This window comes from Rhinoraja longicauda, chromosome 26 (genome assembly GCF_053455715.1).
Source record: "Rhinoraja longicauda isolate Sanriku21f chromosome 26, sRhiLon1.1, whole genome shotgun sequence".
Taxonomy (NCBI): domain Eukaryota; kingdom Metazoa; phylum Chordata; class Chondrichthyes; order Rajiformes; family Arhynchobatidae; genus Rhinoraja; species Rhinoraja longicauda.
In genome coordinates, this window is record NC_135978.1 from 30,860,533 (window position 1) to 30,878,044 (window position 17,512).

General features: G+C 51.0%; 1 protein-coding gene across 9 annotated transcripts in view; it reads left to right on the plus strand.

Annotated features, from left to right (window-relative positions):
- LOC144606161 (rap1 GTPase-activating protein 2-like) overlaps positions 1–17,512 on the plus strand; it is a 403,406-nt gene that overhangs the window by 335,696 nt on the left and 50,198 nt on the right. For 8 of the 9 annotated variants that reach the window (XM_078421969.1, XM_078421972.1, XM_078421965.1 and 5 more), the window contains 5 exons: positions 1,019–1,048; positions 6,685–6,732; positions 9,309–9,341; positions 11,463–11,675; positions 12,942–13,045. In XM_078421969.1, the coding sequence (XP_078278095.1) occupies positions 1,019–1,048; positions 6,685–6,732; positions 9,309–9,341; positions 11,463–11,675; positions 12,942–13,045 (428 nt within the window). The remainder of the gene's footprint in view (positions 1–1,018; positions 1,049–6,684; positions 6,733–9,308; positions 9,342–11,462; positions 11,676–12,941; positions 13,046–17,512) is intronic. The other variant, XM_078421968.1, reaches the window with a different exon arrangement.

The following is a 17,512-nucleotide window of genomic DNA, read 5'->3' on the forward strand; positions in this document are numbered from 1 at the left end:
ACATTCCAAAATCCCAACAGGTTTGCAGGTTAATTGGCTTTGGTATAATTGTAAATTGTTCCTCGTGCGCGTAGGATAGTGTTAGTGTACGGGGATCGCTGGTCGGCGCGGACTCGATGGGCCGAAGGGCCTGTTTCCGTGCTGTGTCTCTAGACTAGACTAGACGAAACTAAATTTTATCTGAAATAAAGTCGTAGAGACATACGGTACGAAACAGGCCCTTTGGCCCAACTTGCCCATACCGACCGAGATGTCCCATCTACAGTAGTCCCACCTGCCTGCATCTGGCCCATATCCCTTGACTTCCTCCCGATCCATGTACCTTAGGGTTGCCAACTTCCTTGCTCCCAAATATGGGACGAGGTGACGTCACCGCCAACGCGCCCCACGTGACCTCACCCAGCCAGCGGCCACGTGCTCCCGCTCCACCAATGGTGGCCGCCATTGGTGCAGCGGGAGCACGGGGCCGCTGGCCAGGTGAGGTCACGTGGGGGCGTGGAGGGCGGTGACGTCACCCTTTGTCCCTTATTGTGGGGAGTGAGGAAGTTGGCAACCCTACTAATACGGGGACAAGGGCGGTCCCGTGCGGGACAAACTAATTCAGAGGCAGGAAACATGTTCCCAATGTTGGGGGAGTCCAGAACAAGGGGCCACAGTTTAAGAATAAGGGGTAGGCCATTTGGAACTGAGATGAGGAAGAACCTTTTCAGTCAGAGAGTTGTGAATCTGTGGAATTCTCTGCCTCAGAAGGCAGTGGAGGCCAATTCTCTGAATGCATTCAACAGAGAGCTGGATAGAGCTCTTAAGGATAGCGGAGTCAGGGGGTATGGGGAGAAGGCAGGAACGGGGTACTGATTGAGAATGATCAGCCATGATCACATTGAATGGCGGTGCTGGCTCTTGTCCCGGCTAATACAGGACAGTTGGCAACCATGCCTGTACCTGCACAAGTAGCGTCGGCTTGTCTGTTGTGCCGAATATTTTGTTCACTGATTGCATTTCTTTTCTTTCTCAACAGTCCGCTGAGTTCTTCGACATGCTGGAGAAGGTAGGCTGTTTTCTCTCAACTGGGGGGCCATTTCTACCAGGGCTGGCGCGGGTGCCAGGAGATAGATGTGGCCAAGTGACTCCAGCAGAGCTTGCATGACCTCCCGCCTAGACTACTGCAACTCCCTATACACTGGGATCAGCCTCATCCCTGCCCCGCCTGCAATTGGTCCAAAACGCCGCAGCAGCGAGACTCCTGACGGGTACCCGTAAAAGGGACCACATCACCCCGATTCTGGCCTCTCTCCACCGGCTCCCAGTACAGTACAGAATCAACTTCAAGCTCCTCCTATTCACATACAAAGCCCTAAACGGGCTTCCCCCCCCTCCTCCCCCCCATATCAAAAATCTTCTAACCCTCCACTCTATCTCCAGGTCCCTCAGGTCCCTCATGTCCACCGACTTGAGGCTACTGACTATCCCGCGGTCTAGGCTTAAGCTCAGGGGTGACCGCGCTTTTGCGGTTGCAGCTCCTAGACTGTGGAACAGCATCCCTCTCCCCATCAGAACTGCCCCCTCCATCCACTCCTTTAAGTCCAGGCTCAAAACCTATTTCTACTCCCTAGCGTTTGAGGCCCTCTGAGGGGGCGCTGTGAACTGTTTATGTATGTGCTGTTATGTTTGTGTGCCATTGTATGTTCGTTTCTTAGTACCTGAACTGATGTACAGCACTTTGGTCAACGTGGGTTGTTTTTAAGTCAAGTCAAGTCAAGTCAAGTCAAATTTATTTGTCACATACACATACACGATGTGCAGTGAAATGAAAGTGGCAATGCTTGCGGATTGTGCACAAAAAAGAATTACAGTTACAGCATATAAATAAAGTTAATGAGTTACTATAGTGTAGAGTATATTGTTTAATAGTGCTCCGGTAGCGCTCGAGTTTAATTTTACGAGCGTTTCCCGGACGTACATTGGTTACTGCTAAGTGCTAGCACACGCTAGAGCACTTAGGGATAATTTTTAAATAAACATACCAGTTTAAAACGCACAGTTCCCGCAGAGCTACCACGACGGCGACTGGACTGGACCGCGCCATGGCGCTGTACAAATGTGCTGTACAAATAAAATTGACTTGACTTGACCTACCGGAGATCGACACAAAGCGGCTGGAGTAACTCTGCGGGTCAGGCAACAGCGCCGGAGATAAAGGAATGGGTGAAGTGGGGATAAATGGGTCCCTTTCAGAATGGCAGGCAGTGACTAGTGGGGTACCGCAAGGCTCGGTGTTGGGACCGCAGCTATTTACAATATACATCAACGACTTGGATGATGGGATTAAAAGTACCATTAGCAAATTTGCCGATGATACAAAGCTAGGTGGCAGTGTGAACTGTGAGGAAGATGCTATGAGGTTGCAGGGTGACTTGGACAGGCTGTGTGAGTGGGCGGATGCATGGCAGATGCAGTTTAATGTGGACAAGTGTGAGGTTATCCACTTTGGTGGTAAGAATAGGAAGGCAGATTATTATTTGAATGGTGTCAAGTTAGGAAAAGGGGACGTACAACGTGATCTGGGTGTCTTAGTGCATCAGTCACTGAAAGGAAGCATGCATGTACAGCAGGCAGTGAAGAAAGCCAATGGAATGTTGGCCTTCATAACAAGAGGAGTTGAGTATAGGAGCAAAGAGGTCCTTCTGCAGTTGTACAGGGCCCTAGTGAGACCGCATCTGGAGTACTGTGTGCAGTTTTGGTCTCCAAATTTGAGTAAGGATATCCTTGCTATTGAGGGCGTGCAGCGTAGGTTTACTAGGTTAATTCCCGGAATGGCGGGACTGTCATATGTTGAAAGACTGGAGCGATTAGGTTTGTATACACTGGAATTTAGAAGGATGAGAGGGGATCTTATCGAAACGTATAAGATTATTAAGGGGTTGGACATGTTAGAGGCAGGAAACATGTTCCCAATGTTGGGGGAGTCCAGAACCAGGGGCCACAGTTTAAGAATAAGGGGTAGGCCATTTAGAACAGAGATGAGGAAAAACTTTTTTAGTCAGAGAGTTGTGAATCTGTGGAATTCTCTGCCTCAGAGGGCAGTGGAGGCCAATTCTCTGAATACATTCAAGAGAGAGCTAGATAGAGCTCTTAAGGATAGCGGAGTCAGGGGGTACGGGGAGAAGGCAGGAACGGGGTACTGATTGAGAATGATCAGCCATGATCACATTGAATGGCGGTGCTGGCTCGAAGGGCCGAATGGCCTCCTCCTGCACCTGTTGTCTATTGTCTATTGAAGTGTCGGCTCGGAACCCTTCTTCGGACTGAAACTAAAGGGGGGGTGGGGGGGGAAACTGAAGGCCGGAACAGGTCAGGGCCGGCAACCAATGACCAAGGAAGGGTGGAGCCCACAATGGCCCATTGTTGGCCGGGGAAGATGTGGGAACGAAGGGATACAGGGATGAGAACAGTGGAACTGGCTGATATGCCTGACCCGCTGCACTAATAGGTTGGTCGCGGGAGATAGACGCAGAGTGCTGGAGTAACTCAGCGGGTCAGGCAGCATCTCTGGAGAAAAAGGATGGGTGACGTTTCGGGCCGGGACAAGTCTGTCAAACCTCTCTCCGAGAGGCTGGCAACATCTCTTTCCTACATATTTAGTCTTCATAAGTTCATGTTCATAAGTGACAGGAGCGGAATTAGGCCATTCGGCCCATCGAGTCTACTCCACCATTCAATCGTGGATGATCAATCTCCCCCTCTCAACCCCATTCTCCTGCCTTCTCCCAATAACCCCCGACACCCGCACTAATCAAGAATCTTTCAATCTCCGCCATCAAAATACCCACTGACTTGGCCTCCACAGCCTTCTGTGGCAAAGAATTCCCAAGGTTCACTACCTTCTGACTGAAGAAATTTCTCCTCACCTCCTTCCTAAAGGAACATCCTTTAATTCTGAGGCTGTGGCCTCTGGTCCTAGACACTCCCACTAGTGGAGACATCCTCTCCACGTCCACTCTATCCAGGCCTTTGACCATTGGGTAAGTTTCAATGAGGTCCCCGCTCATCCTTCTAAACTCCAGCTAGCACAGGCCCAGTGCCGACAAACGCTCATCACACGTTAACCCACTCATTCCTGGCGATCGTTCTCGGAAACCTCCTCTGGACCCTCTCCAGAGCCAGCACTTCCTTCCTGATGAAAGAGAGTCTTCTTGGAACATCACACGTTAACTCAACCCTACCTGTGAATGGCACCACGACCTGAGTCCGCTCTTTCCCACACATTCAGTCTGCTTTCCCCGTGGAGCTGATCGATGTTTTTATGCCTCTGTGTGGGATATTTACAGTGTAGGCAGATTGTTTCCAGTGGGGGTTGAGCTCCGGTGGAGGTTTCCGAGGAGCACGCAGCCTGGTGAAGGCTGAGGGGAAGAGTCAGCTCACAGTTGATGCGGCTCCCACCAGCCTCTGTTTGCTTAATCAGTGGCTGATCCCCCGGAGAGGGTGTGCAGTGCCAGATGCCTGAGCCAGAACACTTTACACGCTAACGGCAGGGCTTAGAAGCAGCCGCATGTCACATCCGAGCCGCGCGAGACAACGAGTGCAGGAAGGAACTGCAGACGCTGGTTTACACCGAAGGTAGACACAAAATGCTGGAGTAACTCAGCGGGACAGGCAGCATCTCAGGAGACCTGATAGATGTAGATAACATTATGAAAGGCATGGACGGTCTAAAGCTTTTTCTCAAGATGGAAATATCAAATACTAGAGGGCCTAAGGTCATAAGGAATAGGAGCAGAATTAGGCCATTCGGCCCATCATTCTACTCCGCCATTCTATCATGGCTGATCTATCTCTCCCTCCTAACCCCATTCTCCTGCCTTCTCCCCATAACCTCTGACACCCCGTACTAATCAAGAATTTATCTATCTCTGCCTTAAAAATACCCACTGACTTGGCCTCCACAGCCTTCTGTGGCAAAGAATTCCACAGATTCACCACCCTCTGACTAATGAAATTCCTCCTTATCTCCTTCCTACAGGAATGTCCTTTAATTCTGAGGCTATGACCTCTAGTCATAGACTCTCCCACTAGTGGAAACATCCTCTCCACATCCACTCTATCCAAGTCTTTCACTGTTCTGTGTGTTTCAATGAGGGTCCCCTCTCATTCTTCTAAACTCCAGCGAGTACAGGCCCAGTGCCAACAAACGCTCATCACATGTTAACCTACTCATTCCTGGGATCATTCTTGTAAACCTCCTCTGGACCCTCTCCAGAGCCAGCACATCCTTCCTCAGATATGGGGCCCAAAATTGCTCACAATATTCCAAATGCGGCCTGACCAGCGCCTTGTAGAGCCTCAGCATTACATCTAGGGTTGCCAACTGTCTCGTATTAGCCAGGACATCCAGTATTTTGGGCTAAATAGTTTTGTCCCGTACCGGACCGCCCTTGTCCCGTATTAGGCCCGGGGGGCACTGTGGGTCCCAACGCTGTAAGTTCCCGACAGTTTAGGTCCCGAAATTTTTCCGATATTTTAGCTTCGGACAGTGTAGGCCCGGATAGTGTGGGCCCGGACAGTGTAGGCCCGAACAGTGTAGGCCCAGACAGTGTAGCCCCGGACAGTGTAGTGCCGGACAGTGTAGGCCCGGACAGTGTAGGCCCGGACAGTGTAGGCCCGGACAGTGTAGGCCCGGACATTGTAGGCCCGGACATTGTAGGCCCGGACAGTGTAAGGCCGGACAGTGTAGGCCCGGACAGTGTAGGTCCGGAGGCGCCTAATGGAGGTTGCATAGCAACCCGCTCCCGGCCCGGGCGGCCGCCATTGGTGGAGCGGGAGCACGTGGCCGCTGGCTGGGTGAGGTCACGTGGGGCGCGGGACAGTGACGTCATCCTGTCCCGTATTTGGGAGTGAGGAAGTTGGCAACCCTAATTACATCCCTGTTTTTGTATACAAGCCCTCTTGAAATAAATGCTCGCATTGAGTTTGCTTTCTTTACTACCGATTCGACTTGCAGGCTAACTTTTTGGGAATCCTGCACCAGCACTCCCAAGTCCCTTTGCACCTACGATTTCTGGATTCTCAACACATTTAGAAAATAGTCTACGCCTTTATTGCTACTACCAACAGCTTTAGGGAGAGAGGGGCAATGTTTGAACGCACTGCCGGGGGTGGTAGTGGACGCAGATACAATAGTGGCATTGAAGAGACTTTTGGATGGGCGCATGGATATGCAGGGAATGGTGGGATATGGATTATATGCAGGCAGATAAAGGTTGGACTTGTCATCATTTTCGCAGCGGACATTGAGGGCCTGTTTTTGTGCAACACTGTTCTATGTTCTGTGTTCTTCGAACTGAGGGCGGCACGGTGGCGCCTTACAACGCCAGAGACCCAGGTTCGATCCTGACCACGGGTGCAGTCTCTACGGAGTTTGTACGTTCTCCCCGTGAACTGCGTGGGTTTTCTCCGGGTGCTCCGGTTTCCTCCCACACTCCAAAGACGTGCGGGTTTGTAGGTTAATTGGCTTGGTAAAATTGTAAATTGTCCCTAGTGCGTGTAGGATAGTGTTAGTGTGCGAGGATCGCTGGTCGGCACGGGCTCGGTGGGCCGAAGGGCCTGTTTCTGCGCTGTATCTCTAAACTAAACTAAACTAAACTCTTTAGTGTCATTGATTTTAAACATGTGTTCATTCTATTGCAGCAGACGCTAAAGAACGATGAACAGAAGCTGAGGAGCAACAGGCAAAAGGTTTGTTACAAATGAGTCGGACTTGTTGGTTTGTTGCAAATGAGCATCCTGGACAATACAGCTCACCCCCTCCATGACATACTGGCCAACCTGAGGAGCACCTTCAGCAACAGACTGGTCCCATCAAGATGCAGCACAGGACGCCACAGGAGATCCTTCTTCCCTGTGGCTATCAAACTGTACAACTCCTCCTCCTTTGGTCGTGGGGTAGACTGACTCCTCTCCCCCCTACCCCCCCCTTCCCCCCCACCCCCCAATCTTTGCACACCCCCAATCCTTTCCACTCGTCACTTTAGTGTCATAGTTGACGTATTTTGTGTGTTTACGACTGTTGCCAGACCAATTTCCATCCTGGGGTGAATAAAGTTCTATCGTATCGTATCGTATTTCACAAGCCTTCCATTAAACATGAGGATGGTGCCGTGAGCTCTGAGATTTCTATCATCGCACTGATTTTGACAGATCATGGGTGGGACCAGTTCCAGGCTTGAGTTCAACTCGATGCTGAGGGAATGTTGCTAAACTAGAACCATGCTTCCTGGTCAAACGGGTGTAATAACTCCTATTGACTGTTCCATACCAGGACTATCAACCACAGCTCAACGTTCGAAAAGTTACCATTGTATTGAAAATTCCTTCTTTGGTAGCTGAAAGACATATCGTTTAGAAAGGGGCGGCACGGTGGCGCAGCGGTAGAGTTGCTGCCTCACAGCGCCAGAGACCCGGGTTCCATCCTGACTGCGGGTGCTGTCTGTACGGAGTTTGTACGTTCTCCCCGTGACCTGTGTGGGTTTTCTCCGGGTGCTCCGGTTTCCTCCCACGCTCCTAAGACGTTTGTTGGTTAATTGGCTTCTGTAAATTGTAACTTGTCCCTAGTGCGTGGGACAGTGCTCGTGTACGGGGTGATCGCTGGCCGGCGCGGACTCGCTGGGCCAGAGGGCCTGTTTCCGTGTTGCATCTGTAAAAGTAAAGTTTAAAAAAAGATGCCTGGATTCGGGGATGTTAGCTGCAGGGAGAGGGCTGGACAGACTTGGATTGTTTTCCCAGAGATGCCAGTGGTTGCTGGAGGACCTGATACAATTATGAGAGGCAGAGATAGGGTAGAGAGTCAGAACCTTTCTGCAAGGGTGGAAAAATCAAATGCTAGAAGGCACAGGTTTTAGATGAGGGAGGCAAAGTTTAAAAGAGATATGCGGAACACATTTTTTACACAGAGGGTGATGAGTACCTGGAACGCACTGCCTGGGGTGGAGGTTCAGGCAGATACAATAGTGGCATTTAAGAGACTTTTCTATAGACACACGGATATGCAGGGACTGCAGCAAAAGTCTTACTGAGTAGGACCTCATACTTCGCTTGGGCAGCTTACACCCCCAGCGGTATGAACATTGACTTCTCTAACTTCACATAGTCCTTGCTTTCCTTCTCTATCCCCTCCCCCTTCCCAGTTCTCCCACTAGTCTTCCTGTGCTACATTTTAGCTTTGTCCCACCCCCTCCCCTAACATCAGTCTGAAGAAGGGTCTCGACCCGAAACGTCACCCATTCCTTCTCTCCTGAGATGCTGCCTGACCCGCTGAGTGACTCCAGCATTTTGTGTCCATCATCAATAATCTTACTGATCTCCACCCAAAAGAAAATGTCACTGTTCTGTAATAATAAAAGAACCATTGAAATCGCGCACCACCAGACTCAGGAACAGCTTCTGCCCCTCTGTTATCAGGCTTCTGAACGGTCCTTCCATGAGCTAGGGTACTGTCCCATTCACCTCTACCCCATTGCGGACATTGGACTTTGTCTGTGGAACTGGTGCACTACAATGCTGAGAACTATATTCTGCACTCTGTATCTTCCCCTTTGCTCCACCTGTTGTACTTGAGTTTGAATAGAGTGTAATTATGTACGGTATAGTTTAGTTTAGTTTAATTTAGTTTAGAGATACAGTGCGGAAACAGGCCCTTCGGCCCAACCGAGTCTGCACCAACCAGCGATCCCCACACATTAACACTATCCCACACACACCAGGGACAATTTATATTTATACCAAGCCAATTAGCGTACAAACGTCTTTGGCGTGTGGGAGGAAACCAGAGCTCCCGGAGAAAACCCACGCAGGTCACAGGTAGAACGTACAAACTCCATACAGACAGCGCCCGTAGTCAGGATCGAACCCGAATCTCTGGCGCTGTAAGGCAGCAACTCTGCCGCTGCGCCACCGTGCCACCCTTATCTGATCTGTTTGGATAGCATGCAAAACCAAGCCTTTCACTGTACCTCGGTACATGGGACAATACTAAACCTAAACCTACATTGATTATTGGAGGCAGGGTTTGTCACAGGACTTACATAGAAGTCTTGGGTTGGCATATCCGGCTAGATATTTGTAGCTGAGTCCAGCATATTAGATTTCAAGATCAATTTATTGTCACATGTACCAATTAAGGTACAGTGAAATTTGAGATACCAGATAGAGTTAATAGATATCCTCCACTATGTAAATACTGCTCTGTGCTCTCATGAAACCTTATCTTTAGTGTCTTTATTTAACTTAAAATGTGCATGTGTTTCTTGTTCCAGGATGATTACATACCATATCCCAGTATCGATGAGGTAGGTCCACCTAAAGATATCATACGTGTGTGTTGAGAACAAGGGTGTGGAAAAGGGACTTCGATAATGAGGAACTGGTGCTGCTGGTGTGGAATGTTGAACTGTAATAATTAACTTACCTTTATTCAATGATTCAATGGAACTTTATTGTCACACGTACCTAGGGACAGTGAAAGGTAGAAACAAAATGCTGGAGTAACTCAGCAGGACAGTTAGCATCTCAAGAGGGAAGGAACGGTGACGTTTCGGGTCGAGACCCTTCTTCAGACTGAGGTATCACAAAATGCTGGAGTAACTCAGCGGGCCAGACAGCATCTCAGGACAGAAGGAACGGGCGATGTTTCGGGTCGAGACATCTTCTTCAGACTGAAGAAGGGTCTCGACCTGAATCGTCGCCCATTCCTTCTCTCCGGAGATGCTGCCTGACCTGCTGAGTTACTCCAGCATTTTGTGATACCTTCGATTTGTACCAGCATCTGCAGTTATTTTCCTGCTTCTTCAGACTGAGAGTCAGGGCAGAGGGAGACACGGAGATAAGGAGGTGGAAGGCGTGAGAACGAGACATCAAAGGGGATGGGGTTGAAGGAAAATGTAGAGTAGATCATCGTCAGCTAGGAGAAGGTGACAACGAAGCATGCAGAGATAAGATTTAATCGGGGGGACAGTCAGACTGGTCGGAGAACAGGGAAGGGGGGAGCTATGGAGAGAGAGGGAAAGCAAGGGTTATTTGAAGTTAGAGAAGTCAATATTCATAGCGAAGATAGACATATTCAGGCCGCTGGGGTGTAAGCTGAAATGTTTTGTATTGCATACGTCCCAGTAAAATCATACAGCAAACCTCACCTCGGCAGTACACGAAGAGCTAGGCACCTTTCTGGCAAAGACAAAGTTACAAGGACTTCATTGAAAAGACTTGTCTTGTGCTGGCAGTGGTGGACCAGGCCCGCCACCGCACGCGGTCACAGGCAGCAAGCACCCCGCCAGGTAGGGTTGCCAACTTCCTCACTCCCAAGTAAGGGACAAAGGGTGAAGTCACCGGCCCGTGCCCCACGTCACCTCACCCAGCGCCGCCATTGGTGGAGCGGGAGCACGTGACCGCTGGCCGGGTGAGGTCACGTGGGGCGCGGGGCGGTGACGTCACCCTTTGTCTCTTACTTGGGGAGTGAGGAAGTTGGCAACCCTACTGATACGGGATAAGGGCGGTCCCGTACAGGACAAGCTATACGGGATGTCCCGGCTAATACGGGACAGTTGGCAACCCTATCGCTGGGTGTCCTCTTCGTTCACGAAAGCCACTGACAAAGTCAGGAGGCCCAGGTGTCCAATCAAAGTCCAATGCCAGAACTAGTGTGAACATGCGATCGCTGGCTGGCGCGGACTCGGTGGGCCGAAAGGCCTGATTCCGTGCTGTATCTCGAAAGTGAAGTAAAGTAAACTAGTTTGAGAGGATGATCAATGATCGGTATGGGCTCAGTGGGCCGAAGGGCTTGTTTCCAAACTGTACCTTTGAAAGGCACGGTGGCGCAGCAGTAGAGTTGCTACCTTACAGCGCCAGGGACCCAGGTTCGATCCTGACTACGGGTGGAGTCTGTACTGAGTTTGTACGTTCTCCCCGTGACCGCATGGGTTTTCTCCGGGAGCTCTGGTTTCTTCCCACACTCCAAAGACGCACAGGTTTGTAAGTTTATTCTGAAGGATAATGTTAGTGTGCGGGGATCGCTGGTCGGTGTGGACTCAGTGGCCCGAAGTTCCAGTGCTGTTTCTCTGAACTAAACTAAACTAAACTAATCAATGAGGATGGACCCAAAAAGCTTTCAGAAAAAAAAGATTATTGAAGGCCACTGGGCACTGCATTGATAAAAATAAATCTCAAAAGAGGAAATGCACCTAGACAGGCAGTCAAATGTCAGACAGTGTGAAGAAGGGTCTCGACCTGAAACGTCACCCATTCCTTCTCTCCAGAGACACTGCCTGTCCCGCTGATGAGTTACTCCAGCATGTTGTGTCTATCCTCGATTTAAACCAGCACCTGCAGTTCCTTCCTACACATTTAATCTAGAGGGGTGGTTGGACTGCCCCTGCCTCTGTTTGTTCTGACGCCGGTTTGTTCTTGCGTTGCAGGTAATAGAGAAAGAAGGACCTTTTCAGTCCATCATCCTGCCGCAGTTTGGGGGCTACTGGATCGAAGGCGTGGAGACCGCCATCACCCCGACCTCCTCAGAGAGCAGCTTGTTCGAGGAGGATGTGATTGAGAATCTCAGTCCCACCACGTTTGGCTACAAACTGGAATGTAACAGCACGGCCAGGGCCTACAGGAAGCACTTCCTCAACAAGGTACGGTGGCCATTTACAGTGTGTAGACACACGACAAGCCAGTGAAGTCCACTCATAGTTAAGGTCCCTGATGAGGTAGATAGTAGTTCAGGACCGCTCCATGGTTGCAGAGGATGGTTCAGTTGCCTGATAACAGTGCTGATGATGCTGCCTGGCCTGCTGAGTTACTCCAGCACTTGGTGTCTCTCTATGAGTGCGTTCAAGGCTGGGTTCCACACGTCTTTGAAGAGATGAGGAAGGGGGTGGCAATGCCAAAGATGAGGAGCATGAAAGGGGAGTAAGACACAAAATGCTGGTTTGTACATTCTCCCTGTGACCTGCGTGGGTTTTCTCCGAGATCTTTTGTTTCCTCCGGCACTCCACAGACATGCAGGCATGTAGGTAAATTGGTTTGATGTAAATGTAAAAAATGTCCCTCGGGTGTGTAGGATAGTGTTAATATGTGGGGATCGCTGGTCGGCGTGGACCTAGTGAACCAAAGGGCCTGTTTCCACGCTGTATCTCTAAACTCTAAACTCTTAAAAGAAAAGAAGCAGAATTAGGCCTTTTGGCCCATCAAGTCTACTCTGCCATTCAATCATGGCTGGTCTATATTTTCTACTCAACCCCATTCTCCTGCCTTCTCCCCGTAACCCATGACACTCTTACTAATCAACATCTCACCATGTTTTCCCCAACTCTCTCTTGGTGAGGCCACATTTGGAGCACTGTGTTCAGTTTTGGTCACCCTGCTCTGGGAGTGATGTTGTCAAGCTGGAACGAGAACAGAAAAGATTTACGAGGATGTTGCCAGGACTCGAGGGCCTGAGCTATAGGGAGAGGTTGAGCAGGCTAGGACCTTATTCCTTGGAGCGCAGGAGAGTGAGGGGTGATCTTATAGTATATAAAATCATGAGGGGAATATATTAGAGAAATGCACAGAGTCTTTTATCCAGAGTTGGGGAATCAAGAACTAGAGGGCATGGAAGTGAGAGAGGAAAGATATAATAGGAACCTGAGGGGCAACGTTTTTCACACAAGGGGTGGTGGGTGTATGGAACGAACTGCCAGACAAGGTCGTTGAGGCAGGAATTATAACAACATTTAAAAGACACTTGGATAGGTACATGAATAGGATAGGTTTAGAAGGATATGGACAGATTTGGGCAGGTAGGACTGGTGTAGATGGGGCATGTTGGTTGGAATGAGCTAGTTGGGCTGAAGGGCCTGTTACTGTGACTCTTTGGCTCAATGACAAAATCTGAACTCTTTTGCGTTTTTGTTTAGGATCACTTGAATTTCTACACCTCGTGCAGTGCCCTCGGCAACTTGATAGTGTCTATCAAACATGAAGATAGTGAGGCTCAAGAATATCTACAGATAATCCTCAGGTAACCATGGCGACGGCACGGAAATGGACGCAAAGTTCCGTAATCTAGTCTTCTTTACTTTTACTGGTATCTCCACCAGGATGTTGCTGGAACAGGCCCTTCGGCCCACAATGCCTGTGCCGAACATGATGCCAAGACCAACTCTCATCTGCCTGCACATCATCCATATCCCTCCATTCCCCTGCATATCCATGTGCCCATCCAAAAGTCTCTTAAACGCCACTATCGTATCTGCCTCCACCACCTCCCCCGGCAACACGTTCCAGGCACCCACCACCCTCTGTGTAAGAACTTGCCCCCCACATCTCCTATAAACCTTGCCTCTCTCATCTTAATGCTGTGCCTTCTAGTATTGGATATTTCCATCTGGAAAAAAGATTCTGACTGTCTACCCCATCTATGGCTCTCATCTATCTATATACTAAAACTCTCGTTTGTTTGTTTGTTTGTTCCTGAACTACAGCCAAAACGGTACACGATAGCGCGACAATTCTAGGCCCACCTTACTCACCGTCGTCTCTTTGGTGCTAATGGAAGAAGTTTCATTGAAATCAGTGTTATATTTTTTAAGTCATTCACATTTTAAAGTTTCAATCTATCTCCTAGGGAGGGGGGGGAGGGAGGAGGATAAGGGGGGTTGAGGGGGATGGTATGGGGGGGAAGGGAAGGGGAGAGGGGAGAGGGGGAGGGGGAGGGGGTGGGGAGGGTAGGAAGGGGAGGAAGGGGAGGGGGAAAGGGGGGAGGGGGTGGTGGGGAGGGGGGAGGAGAGGGTGCTGCACCAATCCAGGAGAGGTTTGGGCCCAACGGGTCCACTTGGTCTAGTAATTTTATACACATCTTTCAGGTCTCCCCTCAACCTTTGGTGTTCCGGAGAAAAACAATCCATGTCTGTCTGTCCACCCTCTCCCTGCAGCTAATTGCCCCTAATTAATCCAAGCATCTTTCTGGTAAACCTCCTCTACACCGTTTCCATAGCCTCCACTTCCTTTCTGCAATGGGGTGACCAGAACTGCACACAATACTCCAAATGCGGTCCAACTAAAGTCCGATAAAGCTGCATCACGACTTCCTGACTCTGATGTGCGGTATCCCGACCCACGACGACCGGCACAGCATCTGCCCTCTCTCTAAGTGCAACACCTCGCACTCCCTCGCATTAAAGGGCACCTGCCATGTCTCCACCCATCTCTGCAGCCAATCTGTATCCCGCTGTACTCGTTGACAGCCTCCCTGACAGTCCATGACCCCGGCAATCTTGGTGTCATCTACAAACTTCATTTAGGATTTCAGTTTTGGTTTGTCTTGGAGATGCATTCTCGGTTTCATTAGCATTCAGGGAAGTCTGCAATTTTAAGTTGACAATATAAAATACATACCTTGAGATGCCTCAACGTTCAGCTTGTTATGAAGTGCCACTAATAACTCGAGAGCAGTCCTGAGATACTAATCGCCCCGTATTAGTACCTCAGACTATCTTTAATCAGACTGTACTGGACTTTATCCCGCACCAAACATTATTCACGTTACTCCCATTATCACGTATCTGTACACTGTGGACGGCTGGATTGTAATCGTGTATTGTCTTTCCGCTGACCGATCAGCACACAACCAAAGCTTTTCACTGTACCTCGGTACACGTGACAATAAACTCAACTCAAACTAAATCAAGGTCGGTTATTATTATAACAATCAGCTTTAGAGTAATTATTTCTACAACAAAACCTTCCTTTATTTCATGTAATAACAAATGGCGGCCCAGTGGTGCAGCGGGTAGAGCTGCTGCCTCACAGCGCCAGAGACCCCGGTTCGATCCTGACCTTGGGAGCGGGAAAGAAAACTGCAGATGCTGGTTTAAATCGAAGGTAGACACAAAGTGCTGGAGTAACTCAGCGGGTCGCGCAGCATCTCTGGAGAGAAGGAATGGGTGACGATTCCTGGAGACCCTTCTTCACCCATTCCTCCTCTCCCGAAGTGCTGCCTGACCCACTGAGTTACTCCAGCACTTTGTGTCTACCTTCGATTTAAACCAGCATCTGCAGTTTTCTTTCCCGCTCCCAAGGTCAGGATCGAACCGGGGTCTCACCAGCACTTTGTGCCAGACCTTTTTTTTTTTTTTTTTTTTTTTTTAATATATAAAAGTTTTATTCCAAAGAAAAACATACAAACATACTAAGCAAAATGTGTTCAAACAAAAGCCGCCTGTATCGGCAGTTTACAAATTAAACAATTATCACATTAAAATCCCGCCATTTCTGTCAACAATACATTCAACCCCCCGCGGCGACCAGCGTTCCCGGAAGGCCTCCTGAGTCCCCATGGACACCGCGTGTTCCCTCTCCAGGGACACGCGGGCACGGACGTAAGCCCGGAACAGGGGTAGGCAGCCGACTTCTGTGAGGCCGTCGACTGCCCGCTGCCTGGACCCGCGGATGGCCATCTTGGCCAGGCCCAGGAGCAGACCGACAGGGAGACCCCCTCCTCCCTCCTGACCCTCCCCCCTCTGTACCGGGTGCCCAAAAATTAAAAGCGTAGGGCTAAAGTGGAGCCAGAACTTGAGGAGCAGCCCCTTCAGATACTGGAACAGGGGCTGTAACCTCACGCACTCTGTATACAAATGGTACACGGTCTCCTCCTCACCGCAGAAGCGACAGGCGGCAGACGAGACCGTGAACCGGCTCAAGTACCTGTTACAGGCTATAGCCTTATGCAACACTCTCCACCCCAGGTCCCCGATGTAAAGCGGGAGGACCCCCTTATAGAGAGACCTCCACTGGGGACCGCTCCCGCCGTCAGGTGGTAACACGGACCGCCAGGGCGTGTCCGGACGGAAGACGAGAGCGAGGAAGTGGAGAGTGTGCAGGAGCAGCCTGTACAAAACGCGCCTCTCCGCGTCACGGAACGGCACGCTGGGCATCTAGGAAAGGCGGCTCATATTGGGTGGGGCCGGTTCTCGGGAAGGGACCCGTGCCGTGGGCCCAATGAGCAATTCCGACGGAGCGGGGGTAAGCCCAGTCGGAATCGCTCCACGCACACGCCTCTCCTCGACACCCACCGTGACAGGGTGAGGACCGGCCCCCCTCACAACCACAGCACCCACCTCCCCCTGAGGAGCAGCGCCCTGGCTGAAGGTGACCAAATTCCTGGCTCTCAGGAGATCACGGTAAAAACCAGGCAACTCCCGCCTAGCGCGCTGAATCATGTCCGCTACCGGGAGCCGTGATCCCTCCTGGAGGCAGCGCCCCTGGCAGAAAAAGTATGTGGCCAGCGAGTGCCATCTGGGAGGGCACTCGGAGTACACGTACCTCTGCAAGGTCCTGAGTCGGAGGGCCACCATCTGAGTGCGGACGCAGACCAGCGCCTGACCGCCCTCCTCCAAAGGGAGACTCAGAACTCCAGCAGAGACCCAGTGGTTCCTCTCACCCCAGAAGAAGTTAACTAACCTCCTCTGTATCATGGCGATGAAACGAGAGGACGGGACCAGAGTGGCCAGCCGGTACCACAGCAGAGAGGCCACCAGCTGGTTTATGACCAAAACCCTACCCCGATATGATAACACACCAAGGAGGCCTGACCAGCGCCCCACACAGGCGACCACCTTCGCCTCCAGCTCCTGCCAATTCGCCTGCCAAGCCCCCTCAGTGGGACTCAGGTAGATCCCCAGATAGAGGAGGTGCGTGGTGCTCCACGCAAAAACTGCCATCTCCTCCGGCAGGGAGTCTACCTGCCACTGACCCACCAAGAGCCCAGCACACTTCCCCCAGTTGATCCTGGCGGAGGATGCGGCTGAGAACACCCGCTGGCACTCACGCATCCTCCGCAGGTCAACCGGGTCGGTGAACATTAGTAGCACATCGTCGGCGTAGGCCGAGAGAACCACCTCCACCCCCGGCCCCGGCAAAGCCAAACCTGCCAGCCGCCTCCGTAGGAGGCACAGGAATGGCTCCACACAGAGGGAATAAAGCTGGCGGGACATGGGGCATCCCTGACGAACCCCCCTCCCAAAGTGAGTGGGAGCCAACAAAGAGCCATTGACCTTGACCAGGCACTCTGCGACAGCGTATAGGAGCCGGACCCGGGCCACAAAATGGGGTCCGAATCCAAACGCCCGCAGAGTCCCGAGAAGGTAGTCGTGTCCCACCCGGTCAAACGCTTTCTCCTGGTCAAGGGAGAGAAAGACAACGGACTGACCAGCCCTCTGGCACAGATGGATCAGGTCCCGGACCAGATGGATATTGTCCTGGATGGACCGGCCCGGGACTGTGTAGGACTGGTCAGGGTGGATCACATGGGACAGCATGGGCCCCAGGCGAATGGCCAATGCCCGTGCAAAGACTTTATAACCCGCACTGAGAAGAGATACAGGGCGCCAGTTCTTCAAGAGGCGGAGATCGCCCTTCTTGGGCAGCAGGACGACGACTGCCCTGCGCCACGAGAAGGGCATCTCCCCGGTCGCCAGGCTCTCCCCCA